Source organism: Urocampus carinirostris, chromosome 11, assembly GCF_059441175.1.
Source record: "Urocampus carinirostris isolate Australia breed hairy pipefish chromosome 11, RoL_Ucar_1.0, whole genome shotgun sequence".
In the NCBI taxonomy this organism is placed as follows: domain Eukaryota; kingdom Metazoa; phylum Chordata; class Actinopteri; order Syngnathiformes; family Syngnathidae; genus Urocampus; species Urocampus carinirostris.
In genome coordinates, this window is record NC_142359.1 from 20,374,861 (window position 1) to 20,397,790 (window position 22,930).

Consider the following 22,930-nt stretch of genomic DNA (forward strand, 5'->3'; position numbering starts at 1 on the left):
TATTCTCCTTTTTGTGAAAACATGCAAATAATTGTCTGTTGTGAAACTGCTTGCAAAATTAATGTTAAACGATTAGAAGCGGTAGGAAAAATGCGACTCCGGTGGGACTCGAACCCACAACCTTTGAATCACTTCATTCACATCAATCTAGAAGTCCAATGCGCTGTCCATTGCGCCACGGAGCCACCTGTTGCAACCTGGGGTATCTACCATCATATTGGCGTCATTAAAGTTATCGGTCAATTAGTCTGACGACTTGATTATGACATTGTTTACGGCATATACTTAAATAATTGTCTGTATACGGTTATTAACGAGACTATGTGCGTGTATAATACATTGACGACGGCTGTATTCCGCGATCACAACCGTGTGAACTTGTGTGCGTCGTAAATATCAGAAAACATGATTACTTGTACTACAAATGCAAATTTATGAATGAAATCCTTCATACAATTGATTCATTTTGTAAGGTATAAAGTTCCAGACACAACGTATACTTCAAGTGCAGGGGTGTGAAAGTCCTTTTAGCTCGGGTGCCAAATAGACCAGTCAATAAATTGCATAAAAATCTCGAGGGCTAGGGGTCTTTTCTGAGACTTACAATTAAATTGTGATTCGTGGGTTTGAGTTTTGATTATAAAACGATTATTGAGTTGTTATTTTTTTTACCTATTGTTTTCACTCACTGAGATTTATTCTATTGAAGTGTGTATCAACGGTGTATTTTTAAAAAAAAGGGGAAGCAGCAATTTTTTATTCCCACTGCAGTATACTGTTATGGCATGGTGACAAACTGCAGGAGAGTCTTCAAGAAATCCTACAATCCAGGGTGTCGCCATATGCAGGCAATACACAAAGAGGTAAGTATTAGTTTCAGGAGCGAGCAGCAGCAAGTCAACTGCAAGAGAGAGAGTGGGAAAGGTGAGATGGCACAACATTCATTTGGACAGGTAACTTAAAATTAGTTTTACCTGGTTATTTCAGTATGAGAAATTATTTTCCCCCCATTTTCCACTTATTGAAACATAAATATTTTGTTTGTTTGTTTGTACATGATTCAAATTGAATCGTTTCTTCCGGCGCCGTCACGAATGGCAGCCACTCCAGCAGCTCCCGTGTTATTTTCGATTGTTCTTGATTGTTTGTTCTCAGCTCAGGGATGCTGCTGGAAATGTGAATTTCCCTTCGGGGATGAACAAAGTATCTATCTATCTATCTATCTATCTATCTATCTATCTATCTATCTATCTATCTATCTATCTATCTATCTATCTATCTATCTATCTATCTATCTATCTATCTATCTATCTATCTATCTATCTATCTATCTATTTAACGCAGGGAAAGTCAGACAGAATGGAAAGTAACAGTAATATCATACAAACTACTACTGTAGTTGTATTTTGGTCATATTTCTGTAGTATTTTTGTAGTACTACTTTGGTTGTTTTTGTAGTATTTCTGTAGTAAGATTTTTTTAAGTATTCCTGAGAATTTTTGTAGTACTTCTGTAGTACGACTCTTGTCGCCTTTTGGTAATATTTTTTTTAGTATTTCTGTAGTCCGATTATTGTAGCCTTTCTGTAGTATTTTTGAAGTATTTTTGTAGTCCTATTGTAGTTGTTTTTGTAGTATTTCTGGGGTAGGATTGTTTTTGCCTTTTGGGAGTAATTTGTAGTGTTTCTACAGTACAATTGTTGTAGCCTTTCTTTAGTATTTTTGTAGTACGCTTGTTTTTGTAATACTTCTTTAGGTTTATTTTTGTAATAATGCAATGCATTTTATTTAAAAGCGCCTTTCAGGCCACCCAAGGACACTGTACAGACAATGGAAAAAAATACAATTTGAAAAGTTGTAAGCGAAATAATAAATAAAAACAAGACATAAGATCATAAAAACATAGGAAATGGAGAAGCTATGTGTTGTAAGCAGTCCTGAACAGGTGTGTTTTTAGACGGGACTTAAAAGTAGAGAGAGGTGTGCAGTTTTGGAGGTCCGGAGGTAGATTGTTCCAAAGCTTAGCGCAACTGAAGGCTCTGGCTCCCATGGTGCTCAGATGGGCAGGGGGCACTGACAGTCGGAGGGAGGACGAGGATCTGAGGGAGCGAGTGGGGACGTGCACCTGGAGAAGATGGACAGGTAAGGAGGAGCCAGGTTGTGAATGGCCATATATTGTAGTATTTCTGTAGTCGGACTTTTGTACTATTTTTGGTGGTATTTCTGTAGTAGGATTTTTTTTAGCATTCCTTAGTTGTAGTATTTGAGTAGTACGATTCTTGTAGCCTTTTGGTAGTAATTTGTAGAATTTCTATCGGACAGTTGTAGCCTTTCTGTAGTATTTTTGAAGTATTTTTGTAGTACTTCTGTAGTAGGATCGTTGTAGCCTTTTGGTAGTAATTTTGTAGCATTTCTGTAGTACGCCTGTTGTAGCCTTTCTATAATATTTTTGTAGTACTTCTTTAGGTTATTTTTTCGTAGTATTTCTGAAGTCTGACTTTTGTACTATTTTTGTTGTGGTATTTCTGCAGTAGGATTTTTTTAAGCATTCCTTAGTATTTTTGTAGTATTTATGTAGTATGATTGTTGTAGTCTATTGGTAGTAATTTGTAGTATATCTACAGTACGATTAATGTAGCCTTTCTGTAGTATTTCTGTAGTATATTCGTAGTACTACTGTAGTTGTTTTTGTAACATTTTTGTAGTAGGATTTGTTGTAGCCTTTCTACAGTATTTTTGGTAGTACTTATGGTTCATTTTTGTAATATTTTTGTAGTCTGACTTTTGTACTATTTTTGTTGTAGTAAGTCAAGTCAAATCACATTTATTTATACAGCCCTTGATCACAAATATGTCTCAAAGGACTGCACAGGATTACAATTACACCATCGCCTGATCTTAAACCAACAGGCGGGCAAGGAAAAACTCAAAACCTCAGCGTGAGGAAAAAAGAAACCTTGAGAAGGGGCCTCACAAGTGGTAATCCCCCTTCCAGGATGACCAGGGTGGAATAGATTTAGCATTGAGTTACAGTACACAAACATTGCAGTATTTCTGTAGTATCACTGTAGTTGTATTTTTGTAGTATTTCTGCAGTAGTATTTTTGTAGTAGGTGGGTGGGTGTATCGGCGACACCAGGATGTACTTGCCATAGGCACACCACAGTGAATGGTGCCCATACCGCCCTAGTGGTTAAGGAACAAACCCACCCACCATTATTGTGGTATAGTATTATTACTGTAGTAACAATTTATAGAAGTTCTGTTGTATTTAATTAATTTTCTGGTATATGAGGTCCCTGTTTTAAGCATTTAATTTAGTTTTGTAGTATTTTTGTAGTAGACGATCTCTGTAGTATTGTCTTAATAGTAGACACACAAACGGACAATGGGGACAGACTGGCACCTATTTTTATATTTTTGGGAGTGCTTTATTTATCACTAAATATATTGTCATTATATTCTTACCAGCTTTGTTCCGAGGGCCGGATTGACAAGTTTCCCGGGCTACACAGGGCCCGCGGGCCGTGGTTTGCCTACAACGGGTGTTCACTGTCGAATCGTACGTGGTGCGACGACATGTGGTTGACAAATTCGGCCTTCGGAGTACTGAGTTTTGTGAATTTGGACACAAAGAGTTTCTAGTTTAAGAACTTCGCGTCTGTAGGACAAATGTGACTTGGTTGTGTGAGTCACGTGATTCAAACTCGTTCAGTAGTGATGGGAATTCCAGCTCTTTTGAGGGGACCGGCTATTTCGGCTCGGCTCACTGAAAAGAGCTATGCTCCAATGGCTCTCAAACGGTTCTTCAGATTATTATTGTTATTGTTGTTGTAATATTACCAATAATTATGAAACATTATGCACCACATTAATTTATGTTGAAAATGTTTTAGCTAATTGAAATACTTAAATTGTTTATAATAAGCAAACAACCGACACCAGCGCCTTTGATAGAATAAGGGAGAGAGAATGAGAATTTGATAGAGAGAGGGGGAGGGAAACAGAGAAACATAGAGAGGGAGAGGGATAAAAAGAGAGAGAGAGAGAGAGAAGAAAATATACAGAAAACGAAAGGGATAGAGAATACAGAGAAAGAAAAGGAGAGATAGATTGAGAGAGAAATAAAGAGCGAAAGGGTGAGAGAAGGAGAGAAAAATCAATGCAGCAAGATAGAAAGAAAGTGAGGGAGGGAGAATGATATAAAGATAAGACACAAATAGAGAGAAATGTAAATAGCAAGAAATATAGAGACAAAGAAATGGAGAGAGAAAACAGAAAGAACATCAGAGAAAGGAGAGAAGTAGAAAGAAGGACAGCCACAGAGGGACAAAGAGAAATGTATAAAGATAGGAAAAGAAGTATAGAGAGAAAGCATAAGAGAGAAAGAGAGAGAGAGTAAGAAAAAGATAAAGCATGTAAAAGAGAGAAAGTGAGACATGGAGAGAGAGAAAGAGATTGAAATTCATACAGAGGGATAGATAGATAGATAGATAGATAGATAGATAGATAGATAGATAGATAGATAGATAGATAGATAGATAGATAGATAGATAGATAGATAGATAGATAGATAGATAGATAGATAGATAGATAGATAGATAGATAGATAGATAGATAGATAGATACTTTATTCATCCCCGCAGGGAAATTCACGAATATATATCAGGAGTAGGAAAAAAAAGAGAAAATGAATAGTCAGGGAGTGAGAGAGAGAGAGAGAGAGAAAGAGAGAGAGAGAGGGGGGAGGGGAGAGAGAGAGAGAGCGAGAGAGAGAGAATGACAGAAATAGAGACACATATACTGTATATAGAAAGAAAATAGAAAAAAGAAAGAGAGCATTGAGAAAGGGAGAGAATGAGAAAGAAGGACAGCAGAGAGAGGGACAAAGACAAATATATAGAGATATAAAGAGAAAGGTAGTAATAGAAGTATAGCGAGAAAGACAGTAAGAAAGAGAGAGAGAGAGTAAGTAAAAGAGAGAGAGAAAGCATATAAAAGAGAAAAGAGGAATGGAGAGAGTTAGAGAGATAGACATAGATAGAGAGGGATGAATATAGAAAGAGAGATGAATATATATATATAGGGAGTAAGAAAAAAAAGAGCAAATGAATAGTCAGAGAGTGTGATAGAGAGAGAAAAGGAGGAGGGAGCTGGCTCTCGTCGATTACTCAAAAGAGCCGACTTGTAGAGCCGTTTGGTTCGTTAACGACCCATCACTACACAGTAGTTTAGCCTTCCCCTTCTACAGATCCTCTCTGGTTGTTCGATGCGCTCCCCGGATCGTCGTCGTCCTCCCCATCCCCGTCATTTTTATGATCGAAATCACCATCATCAACAATATCAGCACCTGAGGGTCCCAACCACGCAGGTTTCCATTCACAGCGGCGTTCTCGAGCATGTCAGCGAACATGCGTAATTGCCGCTACCCATATCCGGCAGAAACGTTTTTTCTTAAAAGTATTACAGTTTTTCCAGTTTTGTAGTAGATCGTGAACGCCACTTCGGGACTCCGGAGTGGATTAAGTTTGAGTTGGATTATTGGCCTGCTAGATCTCCTCACAACGTTTCTCCTTAAATCGCCGAAAAGAAACCAGGTAAGCACCACCATTACGGTATTTGGTATTTTTCCTTTCTTTTTCCATATCTCATTGCACGAATACGCACCTATTTTCACCGATCATACAATTGGAATGTGCAACCCCGTTTTTTCCTGATGCAGGAATTAGGAAACAAAAGCAATTGGTCCACGGGTGCACTGCTCACCGAGGGCCCCGTTTAAACGGGAGTGCGGCAGTCCTTGTATGGACCTATTGTGTTTCCAGTGTTATTATTTCAATGGCGGTGTAGCGTTACTAGCCCAAAAGCATTATGAAGCAGTAAACATTCCTACATTAATTAATTACCCAAACGTTTATCTTCTTGAGGCCCACCGCAGGGACTAGGAGCAGCGAGCCGGGGATAACCTGGACTGGTCACAGTGCACATTTAAAACAATGCTGAATAAACTCAAATGAATGCAATCAGGATGAAGGTTTTACAAAAACACTCGATGACACTACTCCTAACCTACAAAAAGGTTATGCATAATAGCCCTGGTTGCTGATTATTCCTAACTCTTATTATAATAAGGCTACAGCTGAGGAAGTGAACACAATTCTTCAGTGGTTACCAGTATATGAAATGAAATGATCTGCATTTATATAGCGCTTTTCAAGTCAATGACTTCCCAAAGCACTTTACAATGTGCTCCACATTTCCCAATAGCAGCCTTGCAGCCATGTAAGGCGCTAACCTGCTTATTAGGGGTATTAGGGGTTCAGTGTCTTACCCAAGGACACTTCGACATGTAATACGGACGAGTTGGGATTTGAACTGGGATCCCTTGATCCCAAGACGAGCGCTCTACCTCCTGAGCTACTGCCGTCCCTAGAATATCGAAAACCAGTACAGTAATTGGTTACTAGTTACTTTGCTCAAGATGTCTTTGTTTTCCCACTATGTTTAAGTTCTCCCCAAAAGCAAAACAATCCCAGAAAATGCACTTTTCTGGTAAAATCGAAAATCGCATCAAAATTGAAATACTGATCTGAAAAATCGCAATTAGTTGTGCAGTCCTCGTCACAACCACCAACAAAAAACGTAGAAGAAGAAGCTTAATAGACGGAAATTCACTTTGTACATGAATAAAATAAAACTGACCTTCATTATGGTGCTGAAGCCCATCCCAGCCATCTTCGGACAGTGGGCAGGGGACACCCTGAACTGGTTTCCAGCCAGTCGCATCGCACACAGTCTGGAGGAAACCAAAGCAAGCACGAGGAGAACATTCAAACTCTGCACAGGAAGGCCGGTAGCTGGATTTGAACCCATGACCTCAGAACTGTGCCGCAGACGCGCAAACAACTCAGCTGCCAAGCTGCCCTGGGGTCTTAGATTTATGAAACGAAAAGGTCTGTCCATCAGGACACGGAAACTCTCTATCAACTGCGTAGAAATGTCACCCGTAACTCGATTTTCTCGTGTAAGGAGCGAAATTTCCCGAATATTAGATAATGTCAGGACCAGAACGGAAACAGAACCCACTCGCGTAACGTTACTCAGAGATCGCTCGTCGCGGGGAGCAGGTTGCTCAGACGCAGAAGTGGTATTTACGTGGCGAGCAATGGCGGTGTCGGGAACGGAAAAAATGGGTCAGTAGCCGGGATAGAAGAGCAAAAACGTGATCGGGATTGGAAACAGGTCGAAAGCCAGGAGAGGAGAGGAGACGTGGTCAAGATCAAAAACGGGTTGTAATTCGGGACGGGAGAGCAGACATGGTCGAGATCAAACAGATCGTAACGAGATCAAAAACACGGGATAGGCGTGTAAAAACGGAGCTGAAAATAAACATACTTAATGAGACGTATGATACATTTTATCACATGCCCGTGTGCACAATCAGCGATTGACTTCTGAAAAGAGAAGTCAAACATTTACAACTCTTTCACAATGTCTAAAATTGGCCAAAGTAAAATACACGGTTGCAGAGGTTTTAGAAGTTTAAACTGGTCATCTAGGATTGCCTACTTTTGAAAACACTGACATACCTTTAGGCAATTTGACATGGGATTAGGGAAGGCTTCTTGCTAATGTTCCATCTGTTTTCTAGCTAAGATGCCCATGCTACACTATTCTGCAGGAATGTGATTGCAGAAAAAAATCATGCTGGAAAAAACCCTGAAATTTTAGCATTAAATTTACTTTGGGTACATCTTGGATTAGGATTCAAGGCAATTTTTACTGGATTGTTACAGAGTTAGAGGCGGTTGTATCAAGAGGTACCACTGTACAGCAATACATTCAGATTTTTTTTTTTTTTTAACAGGTAAAATGTCTTTCCGGCGAGGTGTGGTGCGGCAGAGCAAGTTCCGCCACGTCTTTGCACAGGCGTGGAAAGCTGAGCACTGCTTGGATGACGTCAGAGTGTCGCGAGTGACGTGGGACAGCCCGCTGTGTGCCGTCAACCCCAAGTTCTTGGCCATCATCATCGAAGCGGGAGGCGGCGGGGCCTTTCTTGTGGTCCCGATTGGCAAGGTTTCCATTCGCCTCTTATACGTTTGCCAGTTTTACGCCACGCTTTGACTTCATTGTTCCTTCATACAGAGCGGTAGGATAGATCAATCATACCCGACGGTGTGTGGACACTTAGCGCCCGTGTTGGACATTCAGTGGTCGCCTCATGACGACAATATCATAGCGAGCGCCTCGGAGGACTGCACTGTAAAGGTATGCCATCCTAAACCACGTTCCAACTAAGGCTGCAACTTACATTAATTTTAATCGGGCCTGCTGGTATTAAAGCCCAAACCAGCCCGAGCCAAACCAAATGACATGACTAGGGAAGGAAACCTATCTATCTACCTTGGTCATATCCCTCAAGAGGGGTGACCGACAGCAAGACAAACATACAAAAACAAGGAAAATAAAAGAAAAAAAACAAAAAAACACACACACACACACAAATTCTTGGACCATGGCCAACCCAAATGCTTATGTCAAAAAAATATATATTTTTTTTCTTTTTCATTTTTATTTTTTCTGGTTATTATTTTTTTAGACCCAGTTAATGGGGACCAAAACCACCCACAAAAAGTGAAAATCTGCGAAGTGGCGGCGCACCTTCAAAAAAAAAAATATAATAATTATTATTATTTTTTTTATTTTTTTTAATTATTATTATTATTTTTAGATCCGGTTAATGGGGACATAAACTACCCACAAAAAGTGAAAATCTGCAAAAGTAGCGACGCCCCTTTAAAAAAAAAATTAAAAAAATTGAACCCACACAGGTTCCCACGACCTCAGAACTGTGCCGCACACTCGCTAACCACTGCGCTGCTGTGCTGCCCGGCCTCAGCGCTGAGCCCCCGCCCTGCCTGGCGAGTCCGGTCGCAAAGGCCCTCGCGGCCCTCGCAGGAGACGCCGGGCGCCGGTGTTATGTCGAGAAATGCATCCCTGCCAAGAATTGCATCCTCTGTCGCGGGAGCACGCACGCGTCACTCCCGCTACAACGACCACTTTTACCTCTTTTTATCCTCACTTTTATAAAACGAGGTAAAAGTGGTTGTAGGAGCAGGAGTGACGTGTGCGCGCTCCCGCGACAGGGGATGCATTTCTCGGCATAACACCAGCGCCCGGCGTCTCCCGCTCGGGCCGCGATGGCGCCAGAGGGCCAACTCGGTCGTAGGTCTCGGCGCTGATGCCGGTGTTATACCGAGAAATGCATCCACCTGCCTCCGCGCCGAGAGCGCCCGACCCGCTTGGCTTGTCACGGTGTCGTGCGTATCGCGCCTGACGCGGATTGGGGGCTCGCTTGCGGGAGCAACCGACCGGAAAAAAAATATTATTATTTATTTATTATTTTTAGACCCGGTCAAAACCACCCGCGAATAGTACAAATCTGCGAAGTTGCGACGCCCCTTCCAAAAAAACAAAAACAAAAAAAACAAAAATTTTTTTTTTACTATTACAGGCCGCGAAGCTCTGAAGCTGCGAACGTCGAACCGCGAAGTAGCGAGGTCCCATTGTAATCTCTTATCCACACGCTTGCTCAGTTCCACGACTACTCCAGTTCTGTATCTCGCAATTTCATTTCTTAATCTATCCAATCCTGTCACTTCTAACATACTCCTCAAACACTTCATCTCAAAAACATTCAATTTCCTTCTCAAGAAAGGAAACCTGACTTTTCTTATTTCAAATTTGAGGACTCGGGAGGAGGAGGAGGGCTGATATTTGGTTGAGCATGTAGCCGGATGAGTGCATGAATGTGGGCTACACGATATAAGAACTGAATCCATTTTGCAGATCCTTTTCAAAAAATAAAATACAAAGAACAATGATGAGTGGTAATTTTAAAAAGAAATCAACGAGTGAGAAGGCCGGCCCAAACTGGAACGTAATGATTGACATTTTAGGTCCAACCCAAATTTCGGGCCGGGCTCGGTTCCAAGATATTACTCTATTGTAACCATTAATTGGATAACCGGGTAGTTATTGATATTTTTCCCCTTAAATTTAGCATTCAGTTGATTTAATTATGTGGCAGATGATATTATTCCTAAAGGATAGTAATGAAAAATACGTTATTTGTTGAACATTCTGCAGATTCGTGACAAAATTAAATAAAAATGTCCTATCTCAAACTAATTGGGCCCAGTGCTCGGTCAGTAGAGACATACATCCATGAATAAAACCTCTGTCCATTCTTAGGGATAGGCAAATAAAGGATAAATTTAAATGAAATATACACTTTTATCCCTGTACATCAAGAACAGGCTTCATCGCAGCAGTAAAACTGTACATAAAGCAAATGTGTGCATTTTGAGAAGTACATTCAGTGTTCAACTGCAAACTATGTAACGAAAGTACTTAACGATTCTCAACGGTTTGAAATTAAAATGTTGTTTTTCAGAATGCATGCATTTAAATTCATATACTTCTTTCAGGCACAACGCAGAGGGTCTCTTTTATATCAAAATCTGCACATATAAAAACCTACAATGCATGTCCTCAAAACCGTATCAGATTGAATGTTGCTTGAATCTTACTTTATGTAGGCGAGTCAGACTCTGTTTTGTACAACTGTCCGACTGTTCTCTCTAAACTGCAAACTGAACTTAAATTCAAACAAACTTTTTGATTGCGTCATTTCTGTATGTTACCACTCCAACAGACTCAATTGAGCGTAAGTGACTCTTAGCAGAGATTATATACATGAAGAGATACCTCACTCTGTTAAAAAAATGTGTTTGGTGACAATAGTCAGCAATGGAATTCTTTGTTGACTATATCCAGCCTTGGTCCCGACACCTTCCTTTTGTTTATTTGTCTCCTGCTGTGTTCCCTCTGTTCTGGTTTGTTAAGGTATGGCAGATTCCTGAAGAGGGTTTGACTGCACCAATGACTGACCCTGTCGTCACTTTAGAGGGGCACAGTAAAAGGGTGGGCATTCTAGCCTGGCACCCGACTGCTTTCAACATCCTCTTAACTGCAGGTAAAACCTTTGAAATTTAATAGAATCCTTTTTTCACGACAACGTTGTCAACATTGTTTGCAACAAATTTAGACATGGCACTACAGGGTAAAAACATAAAGACTAAAAAGAGAAAAGTAAGATAGAAGGATGTCTGTCAGAACCAGAACAGGAGGAGGACCCAGATGCGTAACGTTTATTCACAAGTTTATTGAGAAATAAAGGAAAACAAACGCCAGCGATCCGGTGCTCGCTGGACGAGGGAAGCAAGCCGCTCACGGGATTGGAGCGTGATCGGAACGCGGAAGTGGATCTCCCGGAGCGGGAGATCGTAGCGTGGTCAAACAGGCAAAACGTGTCGATAGCTGGAGCGGGAGATCAGAGCATGGTCGGTGGTCAAAAACGGGTCGTTAGCCAGCGCGGGAGATCAGAGCGTGGTCCGTGGTCAAAAACGGGTCGTAGCCGGAGTGGGAGATCAGAGCGTGGTCAAAAGGACAAAAACGGGTCGATAGCTGGAGACAAACGGGGAATCAGGAACAGACGAATGGTGAATCAGGATAGATAGGCAAAAAGCAAGGTAGTGCTTGTAGACCAGACTTAGTTGTATTATTGGGGAATGGAAAATAGTGCATCATAAAAATAGTGCAATGAAAAGTAGTGCAATAACATTTAGCAGCAAAAAAAAATATTCCAAAATAAGCCAATAAATAAGATATGAGTACACAACATATATCTATTTCACAGTCTGGTACGTTTGTTTAGGGTGGTGATGGCCCTGGGGAAGTACATTTTGTTAACAATTAGTAGTCTATTAATCCATTAGTTATTAGGTGCTATATATTTGGTATTTGTATTTTATCAGTACCAAATACTAAGTAAAAAAATTGTGCCAGTATTGTCGATACCAATACCATGTACTTTTCGGTTGATGTAATGTTATGGTATATTTCATCAGATTTCCTATTCCTATCTAAATTGATACATTGAATTTTATTTTATTTTATTTTATAACTATTGAGTGAAATATTGTACACAACGGGATTAGACATGGCACTCCAAGGTAAATACGTACTAAAGACTCGGTGGTTGGTTGGGTGCCTTCTTTAACCACTAGGGTTGTAGGGGCACCATTTCCTGTGTTGTGTCTTAGGCAAATACGGCCTGGTGGCGCCCATCAAGGCCAACAAAAGAATGCCAGGAGAAATTGGCAAAAGTATTTACAATGTAGTGCTTAGAGACTGGCCAAAGTTGTAATAACAGTTGAAATGAAAAATAGTGCTATAAAGAGTAGTGCAATAACATTTAGCAGCAAAAACAAATCCAAAATAAGTCAATGAATAAGATATGAGTACACAATTTTAAACTCAACATGCAAATTATATATTTGTCATAGTCTTGCGTGTTTGTTTAGGGTGGTGATGACCCAGTGGAAGAAAGGGTCTCTGAGCCTTGTTTTAAGGTAGTGGTCAGCAACCAGCTGTACCAGACAATGGGTGGTTTGGTATCGGATCGCACAGAAAGAAACAAAGTGGCCTGATTTTTTTTAATATTTTTAATTTTTTTGCTTATATCATATTTATATGTGTTTACACCCATTTTTTACCCCCCAAAAAGTCAAGATTTGGGTGTGTGTTATACACAAGTAGTACAGTAGAGTATTACCATATTTGAGCAATAATTGATCAGTCAAAGATTACTGCTGACTATATTTGCCCAACATTGGATGCGCCGGTAATCGAACCCTGATTGTGGTGGCAAAAGTGCTGAATTCTAACCAAAGGCCTCCAGGAATGTAGTTGACATAAGAAAAGGCATTGGATTTATCTCATCATCATTTTATTTTCAGTCACAGCACCACGTTGTACAACGTTGTTTTGGCGAAAGAGTTAAGCCAAAACAACGTTGTACAACGTGGTTGAGTGAGTAAAATAGTGCGAGTGTTGCTATTTCCTCTAGTAGTTGAGCAATTCTACGGTGGATTTAAGCTTGTTTTTAATATTGTTATTTTTTTATTAGTATTATTATTACTAATTCATTGGACCACAAGTATATTGTCGGACATTAAAACTGGTCAAAGAGGAAGTGTAAGAGGTAAGATGCCAGCAATGTCTTTCAGTCTGCGGGTCGTGTTTGCAACTTATGTGCTTTTGTGGAAGTTCTGACAAGATCTATCCATCCATTATCTGCACCGCTTATCCTCAGTAGGGTCGCGGGGGTGCTGGAGCCCATCCCAGATATCTTCGGGCAGTGGTCAGGGGACACCCTGAACTGGTTGCCAGCCAGTCGCAGGGCACACAGGGACAGACGATTTGCTCGCTCATTCACACCTAGGGACAATTTGGTTAGGCCAATTAACCTGTCATGCATGTTTTTGGAATGTGGGAGGAAACAGGAGTGCCCGGAGGGATCCCACGCAAGCACGGGGAGAACATGCAAACTCCACACAGGAGGTTCGATTCCATTAACTCAGAACAGAGTTCTCTGCACACGCGCTAACCACCGCGCCGCCGTGCTACCGTCTAACAAGATCATGCAAAACTAATTTTTGTCTGTTTGTTTTTTTCCTGAGGTTGCGACAACGTGATCGTGATATGGAACGTAGGCACAGGGGAGTTGGTATACCAACTTGCAGACGCCCACCCAGACCTGATATACAACGTCAGCTGGAACAGGAACGGAAGTGCCATCTGCACTGTGTGCAAGGACAAAGCTCTACGTGTCATTGACCCACGCAGGGGTGTCGTCCTTAAGGTAGCCCGCCGTACTCGTCTAAGAATCCCGCGATCTCAAATGGAATGGTGGATTTGCGTGATTGCAGGTGCGAGAAAAGGTCCATGACGGCACCAGACCCATGCGAGCTGTTTTCCTTTCCGACGGCAAGATCCTGACTACAGGCTTCAGCCGGATGAGTGAGAGACAAGTGGCGCTGTGGGATACGGTACAAGCGCTAACGTGTTCTTCTTCTTCTGAGATTTCAAGCGCAGTGGGCAATTATCTTCAGTTAATTAGTTAGAATACTAAAAGTGCACCCATATATGTTTTTTGCTCATTTACTTTTTAACAGCGTCGGACTGTGCAGTTTACACCTTTGCCTTCACTGGAGCTGAATTAGTGATGTGTCGTACACGAACGAACCGGCTCCAAGAGCTGGCTCTTTAAAATGACATTTCCTATTTGATATATGAGGACTTGGGTGGAGTAGAAGTGATCTGGGCTGAACCCAACTCCGGGTTAGGCGGCGCCACTCTTGCGCAGTCACTCTCGCTCTCAAGCAGTCCGCTTGCCGCTTCCCCGTAACAAAATCTAACTTAAACAAGATTTTATAATAAGAACAATGACAGGTGGATAATACAAAGAAAGGCAGGGAGATAGCAGCTCGGCCCAACCTGAACGTAATGACTGACATTTTAGACCTGTCCCGGCCCGAAACCTGGATCATGTGTGGCTTTGGCTCAAGATTTGGCTCAGGCTTAAGAGCTCACCTCTAGGCTAAAAGTGGCGGACAAAGACTTTTTCCGCTTGTGAAAATCTTGCTCGCTTTGAAGTTGTCCGACCTTTCGCGATTAAATCAACACAACAGTGTATTTTCTTGTTTAACATCTGTTGGTGCGATCGCTTTGGTGCATTGCCGCCCCCTAGCTGACGTTTCCTTACGTCTGAGAAAGGTCTTTGACTTTGTCTACTTGAAATCTATTTGGTTAAACCAACAGCTTTCTCAAGGACTGATATCAGGCCTCAGGGGGCCTTCAGGATTCTTCTGTGAAGGCATTCGGGTAGATTTCTGAGCTTAGCAACAACTAACGGCTAATGTGTGATTGGTTAAATGCTTAAATATGAAAGCACGCATCTGGAAGCAGCACGAAAGGGGAGAAGCATTGAAACAAGCTGACAATTTAAAATGATTTAATAAGCATGATGGACACATTATAATTAACATCACACGATTCCGATATTTTTATGGCCAGCAGAGAATCCCTTTCAGGCCTCAACGGCCCACCACTGCTTTTTATAGTTATAAACAAACCCTGTCATCCATTAAATCTCACATACAACATCTGATTTACATTTGGTTGGAAACATTCTTACTTACAAGAGCTTTTATTTGCCATACTTACAGTTCTCATCAAGTTAAGCTTCGAAAACAGACGCTCCCCTACTTACGACCATTCGACTTACGTAAAACGATACATACAATCAATTTTTTCGAGATGTCGAAAAATATCCGGACATTGCTGTAAGTTAAATTTTGTATTGTGTGCACCTTTTTCCGAGTACAGGACATTACTGTAGTGCTTCTTTCCGCCGCTACCGGCATCTGGCGCTGTGAAAGGGCACTGAGCATCCACCCAGAAGAAGAAATCCGCTTCCTCTTCGTAGCTCGTGTGTAAACATTTTATACTGTATCTCCAGCGCGCTGAGAACTTTGACATATTTATTGCTTAATATCTCGTGCATCCATATGGTTGGTGTAACGTGTAAAGAAGAGGCGAGCCGTTTCTTTTGAAATGAAAGTAGAATAAGAAAGCTTAATGCGGTTGGATCGCTTTTTTCAATCCACTCTCTACCACGGAGAAGGACCTCTTGAATCGCATCTTCCAAAAATAAATTAAACTCAACTTTGTTTATTTTTATAAATCATATTATTTTATGAAAAACAATACAGGTTACTTATACAAGCCTTCAATATACTTATATAAACCTTAAACATACAAAATATAGAACTGAAGCAATTCACAAACAAATTCAACTTCCGAACGATCGTCGTCCCCTTTCTTTATCCCTCTCTCTCTTTCTTTGTCCCACCCTCTCTACTTTTATCTCCCTCTCTTTCGCTTATTTCTGTCTCTCTTTTTTTTCTCTCTTATCTACTAGTCCGACCCCCGAGACAATGTTCGTTCTATCGTGTGGCCACTGAGTTAAAATGAGTTTGACACCCCTGATCTAAAGCTTCTTTATACTTCTGCAAAGGCAACCAGTATTCTCCATTCCAACAGCCAACTGTTACATTTATTTTAAGTGAAACAAAATTGGGATGGGTTTCCTCAATGTTCACTGGCTCCGGGCTTTGGCGACACCCAGCGGACATATTTAAAACTGCAAGTCACTGTATGACACGATGCCGCTCATTTTTCTCTTGTGATTTTCTCAGCATTGTCTCACAGGCCATAGAAAACGATCTGGCGGGCCACAAGTTTGACACATGTGCTCTATATTATATTAAGTCATCAATTTGTCGTGTTGCAGAAAGATTTCTCAGAGCCAATGATAGTGCAGGAGATGGATACAAGTAACGGAGTTCTACTCCCTTTTTACGACCATGACACTAACATGGTGTACCTGTTGGGCAAGGTAAGGATGTACAGTCGTACTTGATCATTTGCCATGGAAATTGTTTTTATGCTAGTAATCTGTCTTACAGGGAGACTGCACCATTCGCTACTTCGAGGTGACTGAGGAATCCCCTTACGTTCACTTCCTCAGTCTATACAGCAGCAAGGAGCCTCAGAGAGGAGCTGGCTTTCTTAGTAAACGAGGGGTGGACGTCAACAAATGTGAAATTGCCAGGTAGGAATTTTGGATGCCTGGATTTGTTTTCTAAGATGATGGCAAAGTCTAAGAAGGGATTCTTCTGTGATTATAGGTTCTACAAATTGCATGAAAGGAAAGTGGAACCCATTTCGATGACCGTACCGAGAAAGGTAAAATGGATTATTTCACCCGATTGTTTATCGGTAATGTTAGATAAAGTAAAGGTTCGTACAGGTGCTTAAAATCAGCAAATGTTGTGCTTTAAAACATAGAAAAGTGCTTGAATTCTAGTTGAAGTGCTTGTAAATGCTTGACTTTGTTGCCATGTTTCTCAACAAGTCTGCTTAAAAATGATGCCTCGCTTTGCCACTGCATTTCTTCCCTCGATATTAGCCAGCTTGTTTGGCATTTTCCAATGAGGAAATCTGAAAAATACATGATTCAGGCCAGATTTATTCTTTTAACAGTACCGGAGAAATTAAAAGTTGCCTTTAGAAAGTCTTTAAAAAGTGCTTGAATTTGGCCTTAAAAAAGGTACACGAACCCTGAATTATGCCCAACAAAATTGTTCTTTATTTTCCTCCTTAAATCATATTAGTTTGGCTCAGTCAGGTCAAGTTTTTGATAAGTGGCCACAGGTCCTTTTATCAGTTTTTATTCACGTATGTGTGGAGAATTTCTAAAGAAGCAAGTGTGAACAATGGTGACCCCAACATGCAATTTATGTTTACTTAGTTTTATCACTCTCCCCTATTAGGTTTACAGTAATCGATGCTTCCATCTAACTACAACTTAGCGCATATACTTGCATGGAAGCCGGTCGCCTATAACGGCTTTGAAGTAGCCCCATACCATAATAAAAGAAATGGAAAAAATGTGTACCCCAACCTGTGATCCCTTCATATTTTTGGGCTTTTGAATTTTTGAGACTTTACAAACAAACACTGAAAATAAAAAAATAAAAAAAAAAAGACCTAAATTCAGCACTGTCATGATGACTGATTACTTTCACCTGTGCCCGCTCGTTTGGCGCCAGCTGCTGCTGGCTACCTGATTGGTTCCCCGTCCTACTTAAGTTCAGTCCTTTCACGCGCCTGTTGTCAGTCCATCAGCGAACCTCTGTTTTCACAAGGCAAGCATTTTTGACTCTGACTCCTGTCCGTCCCATTTTTTTCACCCGTTTTCCACCTGTCCGCTCCTGATTTCCCAGTTCTTCTCCTGCTACGACCTGTTTTTGACCCCGATCACATTTTGCTCTCCCGTCCTGGCTAACGACCCGTTTTTAGACCCCGACCACGTCTGATCTCCCGTCCCGGCTAACGACCTGTTTTTCCGTCTATTACGCTACGACCTCCCGCTCCGGAAGATCCACTTCCGCATTCGGAACACCTTCCGATTCCGTGAGCGGCTTGCTTCATGCGTACAGTGAGCACTGGATCGCGGGCGCTGCCTTTCTTCTATATCCCAATAAAACTTCTGACTAACGTTACACATCGTTCTGGTCATGACGAGCACATTTTTTCAGTAAATTATGTGCTGATGTTTGCCTCAAATATTTCCTTTTAGTTTGTTGTTCTTGTAAGAGCCCCCTGGTGGCACACAACCAAATATTTGCATATAAACTGACCCCCTGATCTTAATGTTTTGTTTTATAGTTGTAAATTCACCTTATGTGCAAGTATATACCTCAGGTAGAATATCTCCATGAGGAGAAATTCAACGTTCCCGTACGTAACTTTGTTAAATATAAACGTGCCCAAATTTGATTAATACTGCGTTTCAGTATTAGTTGCTGAGAAAAGTAATTGCGTTTCTGGAACACGTTCCTTTGTAACACTTACAGTATGTTTGTCTGTTGTGACTTGCTCAGTCGGATCTCTTTCAAGGAGATCTTTACCCAGACACGGCCGGTTTAGAGCCCGCGCTGCTAGCCGACCAATGGATTGCCGGCCGGGACGCTCCACCCCTGCTGGTGTCTCTGGGCAGAAGCTACGCGGCGCCACCTTCCAAGCACCGCGACAGCATCAGGACCAAGCCAGTGCAGGCTCTGCAGGACTTAACACCATCGGCACAGGCGGGAACCCTCTCCGCCAAGGAGCCCGTGGAGGAAAAGCCACGTGCCGCCACTGGCGGTCACTTAGAGAAGCCTAAGCCGGAGGTTGGTTGCAATTTGCCGTTTTTTTTGTTTTTGGTTGAAGTTTAAAAACAGCAGTTGGGATGCCAATTAGGTCCAATATTTTCCTTTTTCCTCGTGTGTTTAAAGCAGGGGTAGGTACATTTTGGGCTGCCAAACGGATTTTTTTTAAATATAATGATAATGATGTATAAAATGGTAAAAGTACTACAACATTCAAATTGCTGGCTCGAGGGTGTAGTTTTGGCATGGACGTGTCCCCTCGAATATCTAGTATTAGGTTAAAGGTCTATATTGCGATACTCAAATTAATAATCTGACTCCATATTATTGAACATAAATTTACCATTCCAACTGATATTAACCTTAGCTTTACCTTTCCTATCAATGCATGCTCGTTCTGTAAGAACCAATCAGCCAAATCACCCGAGATTGTATTCCTAACAGCAAAAAAACTAATACAGTATCCTGGGCTCGGTCCCTCTCAATACAAATCTGTCCTCTCCTGTGGCCATCAGAGAGAGACACTGCCCCGGGGAGCCCCGAAGAGTTATGTAGACAATATTCCAATCAAGACAGCAAAAAACTACCCGCTCCTTTTTATGGGTTACATGACATCTGCAATCTTTTTCTTAAGATGCTTATTGTACGTGACTGGCTGGGGTGCGCTTCTGGGAAACACCTCACCATCTGGATTCCAAGGAGCAGGGATTTTTCGCTCAACCTTGGCCCCCAACTCATCAGTTCTTGTTTTGTCTGTCTGGCGGCTAAGCCTCAAAAACAACTTTAAAACCGCGCTATTCAACTCATTTGTTAGCATAGCACTACATGTCTGCATAAAATAATAAAATCCTTTACTCTGAATCATCATTTTGTCCCCACCAATTTTATCTGTTCACTCAAAAGAATGCGCCATCAATGCCAAGATCAAACCTTTGCCCTTGAGCTGGCTACATTTTTTTTCATTTTTTATCAAGTATTTTAATCATCAAGAACGTAATAATAATAAATTTAAAAAACGAGGTGGGGGTTTTATCATTAGTGTCCCACTTTTTCGTTTTTTATTTGTTAAAAAAGTTTAAAATATCCAATAAAGTGTGTTCCACTTCATGATTCTGTCCCACTTATTGTTGATGCTTCACAAGAAATTACAGTTTAATATCTTTATGTTTGAAGTCTGAAATGTGGCAAAAGATCACAAAATTCAAGCGGGCCAAATAGGTTTGCAAGCCACTGTATGTCTGGAAAGCGGATTTTGCGGTTTTGATGAAATTTGTCCTAAAATATCTGGTATGTCTCTCTCAAAAATAAATATATGTATATTGCTATTGTCTCTTAGGGTCAAAAAGCTTCCCTATCCATGTGATAGACCACGTATATTTGCAAGTTTTTTCACCACTAAGAGGCACTAACACAATACACACTGTCCCTTTAACCATGAATACAAGTCAAGTCATGTTTAATTGTATAGCCCTTAATCACAAGGAGTATCAAAGGCCTGCAAAGACCACAGATTATTGCAAACTACAGACTATCACACTTTTAATATCCTATATATTTTTTTGTGTTTTTCCAGGATGACATTCTAAACGAGCTACTGTCAGAGATGAAGGCTCTGCGCGCCGTGGTACTTGCTCAGAGCCAGCGCATCGAATTGCTGGAGAGACAGCTGGCTCGCATCGAGGACGGCGACGTATGAAAGACTTTCCATTTGCGTAGAAGAAGAATTTCTAGTCTAGGGCTATTTAATCAGGTAGTTGAAAGCTGCTTAACTGTGATCAAATCCAAAACCTCATTTTTACCATGTAGCGTGTAACATAATCTGGTACTGTAACTTGGGGACCGTAGAAGAAGAAAAAACATGTAAAGGCTAGCTCATGAATTTTGTGCAATTTAGAAGTCTGTTGAACGTGTTTTTGTATAGTTGTTCAGGTTTCTTGCTTTTATCTACTCCGTCTGTCACACGTTTCTACCTTTATATGCACTGATCGCAATACACCTGATGTGGTTGTTGAAAATGTAATAAAGCATCCCCTGTATTCACACCAGTGGTGGGCCGTCAGAGCCTGGAAGGCCTTCTCCGCTGGCCTAAAAATGATCCGGATCATGTGATGTGCATTATATTTTGTCCATATAATTCCAAATTGTTTGTCAGCTGGGCAACATGGCAGCACAGTTGTGAGGTCATGAGATTGAACCTCCTGTGTGGAGTTTGTATGTTCTCCCCGTGCTTGGGTGGGTTTCCTCCAGGCACTCTGTTTTCCTCCCATATTCCAAAAACATGCATGTCAGGTGAATTGGCCAGTCCAAATTGTCCCTAAGTGAGAATGAGCAATTGAATTGTCTGTCCCTGTGTGCCCTGGACTGTCTGGCAACCTGTTCAGGGTGTCCCATGCCCACTGCCTGAAGATAGTTGGGATGGGCTCCAACACACCCGCAGCACTACTAAGGATAAAGCGGTGCAGACAATGGATGAATGGATGTTTGTCAGCTTCCTTTTATTGCTTTCCTCCTGGTTGCGCTGCTTCAAGAGTCAGCTTTAATATTTAAGCATTACTTGTTACCAGGCTCAGAAATCTTCTCGGAGGCCTTCAGAGTGATATTTGCAGGCCTTGGAGCACAACATCAGTGTCCAATAAAGCTGTTGGTTTAGCCAATCAGATTAAGAATTTGCGACATTAAAGCCTTGTTGCAGGGGGTACTTTGAACCTATTCATAATAAGCAACTCTAATGTTCAGCAACTCAGATTCTCTGAAAAGCACACAACATAAACTTAAGGTAAAATATAATTGACTTTTCAATGCAACAACAAAAATCCTGAAATGCAAGAATAAACTTTAAATTTGTCATGTAAGACATCCATCCATCCAATATCTGCACCGCTTATCCTCATTAGGGACTGGGGGTGTCACAGCCCATTCCAACTATCTTTGGGCAGTGGGCAGGGGACACCCTGAACTGGTTGCCAGCCATTCGCAGGGCACACAGAGACAGACGGCTCAGTCGCTCATTCACACCTAGGGAGAATTTGGACCCGCCAATTAACCTAAAATGCATGTTTTTGGAATGTGGGAGGAAACCGGAGAGCCCGAAGGAAACCCACGCAAGCAAGGGGAGAACATGCAAACTCCACATAGGAGGTTCGTTCTCATGACCTCAGAACTGTGCCGCACACGCGCTAACCACTGCATCGCCGTGCTGCCCCATGTAAAACATTATCCCTAAAAAAATACAAGAAACAAAAATAAGTTACAGATGTAAAAAAAAAAAAGATTATTTACAAAAAAATTGAACATTTTTATACTCAGCAAATTAAACATCAACGACAAAGAATCCCTGAAAAAAAAAACTGTATTCCGACCAATCGCAAAGAAAAAACGCTTGTCGAATGAACCCGGCTCCTGTCGTACATCATTGTACCAATAACTGAAGGCCTTGGTGTGAAATGCACAGTCTACCACTGCTTCCCACTTTTGATTTTTTTTTTTAATTATTTGTTTTAAGTGATGTTCACATCATCTTAAAATAATTTCAGGCAAACAGCGCAGGAGTTGAAGATGAATAAATATGTATTGCATAAACAATTCTATTGTCAAATGTTTGCGCTATATAATATAGATTTGATAGATTTTAGAGTAGTCTATGATTTGTTTCGTTTACCTGTTTGTAGCCACATTATCTTATAGAATAGAACCGTTTGACTTAACAAAATGGAGTATTCAATGCACCATTATATATATTTTTCAGAATATTATGTCTGTTGTTTTACTACCTTTTTCCCAAAAAATCGTAGTAAAGTAAAAAAAAAAACATAAAACGAGGACAATTATCAGACACGGAGTTGTGGATCATTTTACCCATTGAATGGACTTAATCTCACCAAAAATATTTCTCAATGAATCTTTAAAGCAACAGTGTGTATTTTTCAGTGTTCCCTCGTGGTGACATAAAACAATATTGATTTTAAAAAATAAGCAAACAAACAACTATCATACAAATGTGGATTATTTGAATAATCGTAGGTTGAGAATTTTTCACTATTATTACATAACATGAGCCTCACCAAGAGAGAGTGGACATAATTGTCTGACATCTTGCTGTTACAAGTACCCGAAAAAATCAAAAACCTTGCGAAAGGCTTGGCAATAAAATGAGAAGAAAAATGGTGGTGTTTGGTACCTTTGAGTCTCCGTAGTTTGGATTGTTCCTTGCACTTTGTAGCACTCCTTTTGGTAGCACCACACTACAGT

General features: G+C 41.0%; 1 protein-coding gene and 1 non-coding gene across 2 annotated transcripts; one reads left to right on the top strand and one right to left on the bottom strand.

Moving 5' to 3' along the window:
- Nucleotides 1-93: 93 nt before the first annotated feature.
- Nucleotides 94-185, bottom strand: trnar-ucu (transfer RNA arginine (anticodon UCU)). Its single transcript is given in 2 exon segments — nucleotides 94-129; nucleotides 149-185. It is a non-coding gene; the product is annotated as a tRNA-Arg (tRNA).
- Nucleotides 186-5,215: 5,030 nt separating this feature from the next.
- On the top strand, nucleotides 5,216-20,724 carry coro1b (coronin, actin binding protein, 1B). Its single transcript, XM_088347347.1, has 11 exons — nucleotides 5,216-5,596; nucleotides 7,867-8,075; nucleotides 8,145-8,267; nucleotides 10,908-11,037; nucleotides 13,586-13,767; nucleotides 13,835-13,954; nucleotides 16,261-16,365; nucleotides 16,436-16,581; nucleotides 16,658-16,715; nucleotides 18,416-18,703; nucleotides 20,256-20,724. The coding sequence occupies exons 2-11, from the start codon at nucleotides 7,872-7,874 to the stop codon at nucleotides 20,376-20,378; spliced, it is 1,479 nt and encodes a 492-aa protein (XP_088203473.1). The 5' UTR covers nucleotides 5,216-5,596; nucleotides 7,867-7,871; the 3' UTR covers nucleotides 20,379-20,724.
- Nucleotides 20,725-22,930: the final 2,206 nt, after the last annotated feature.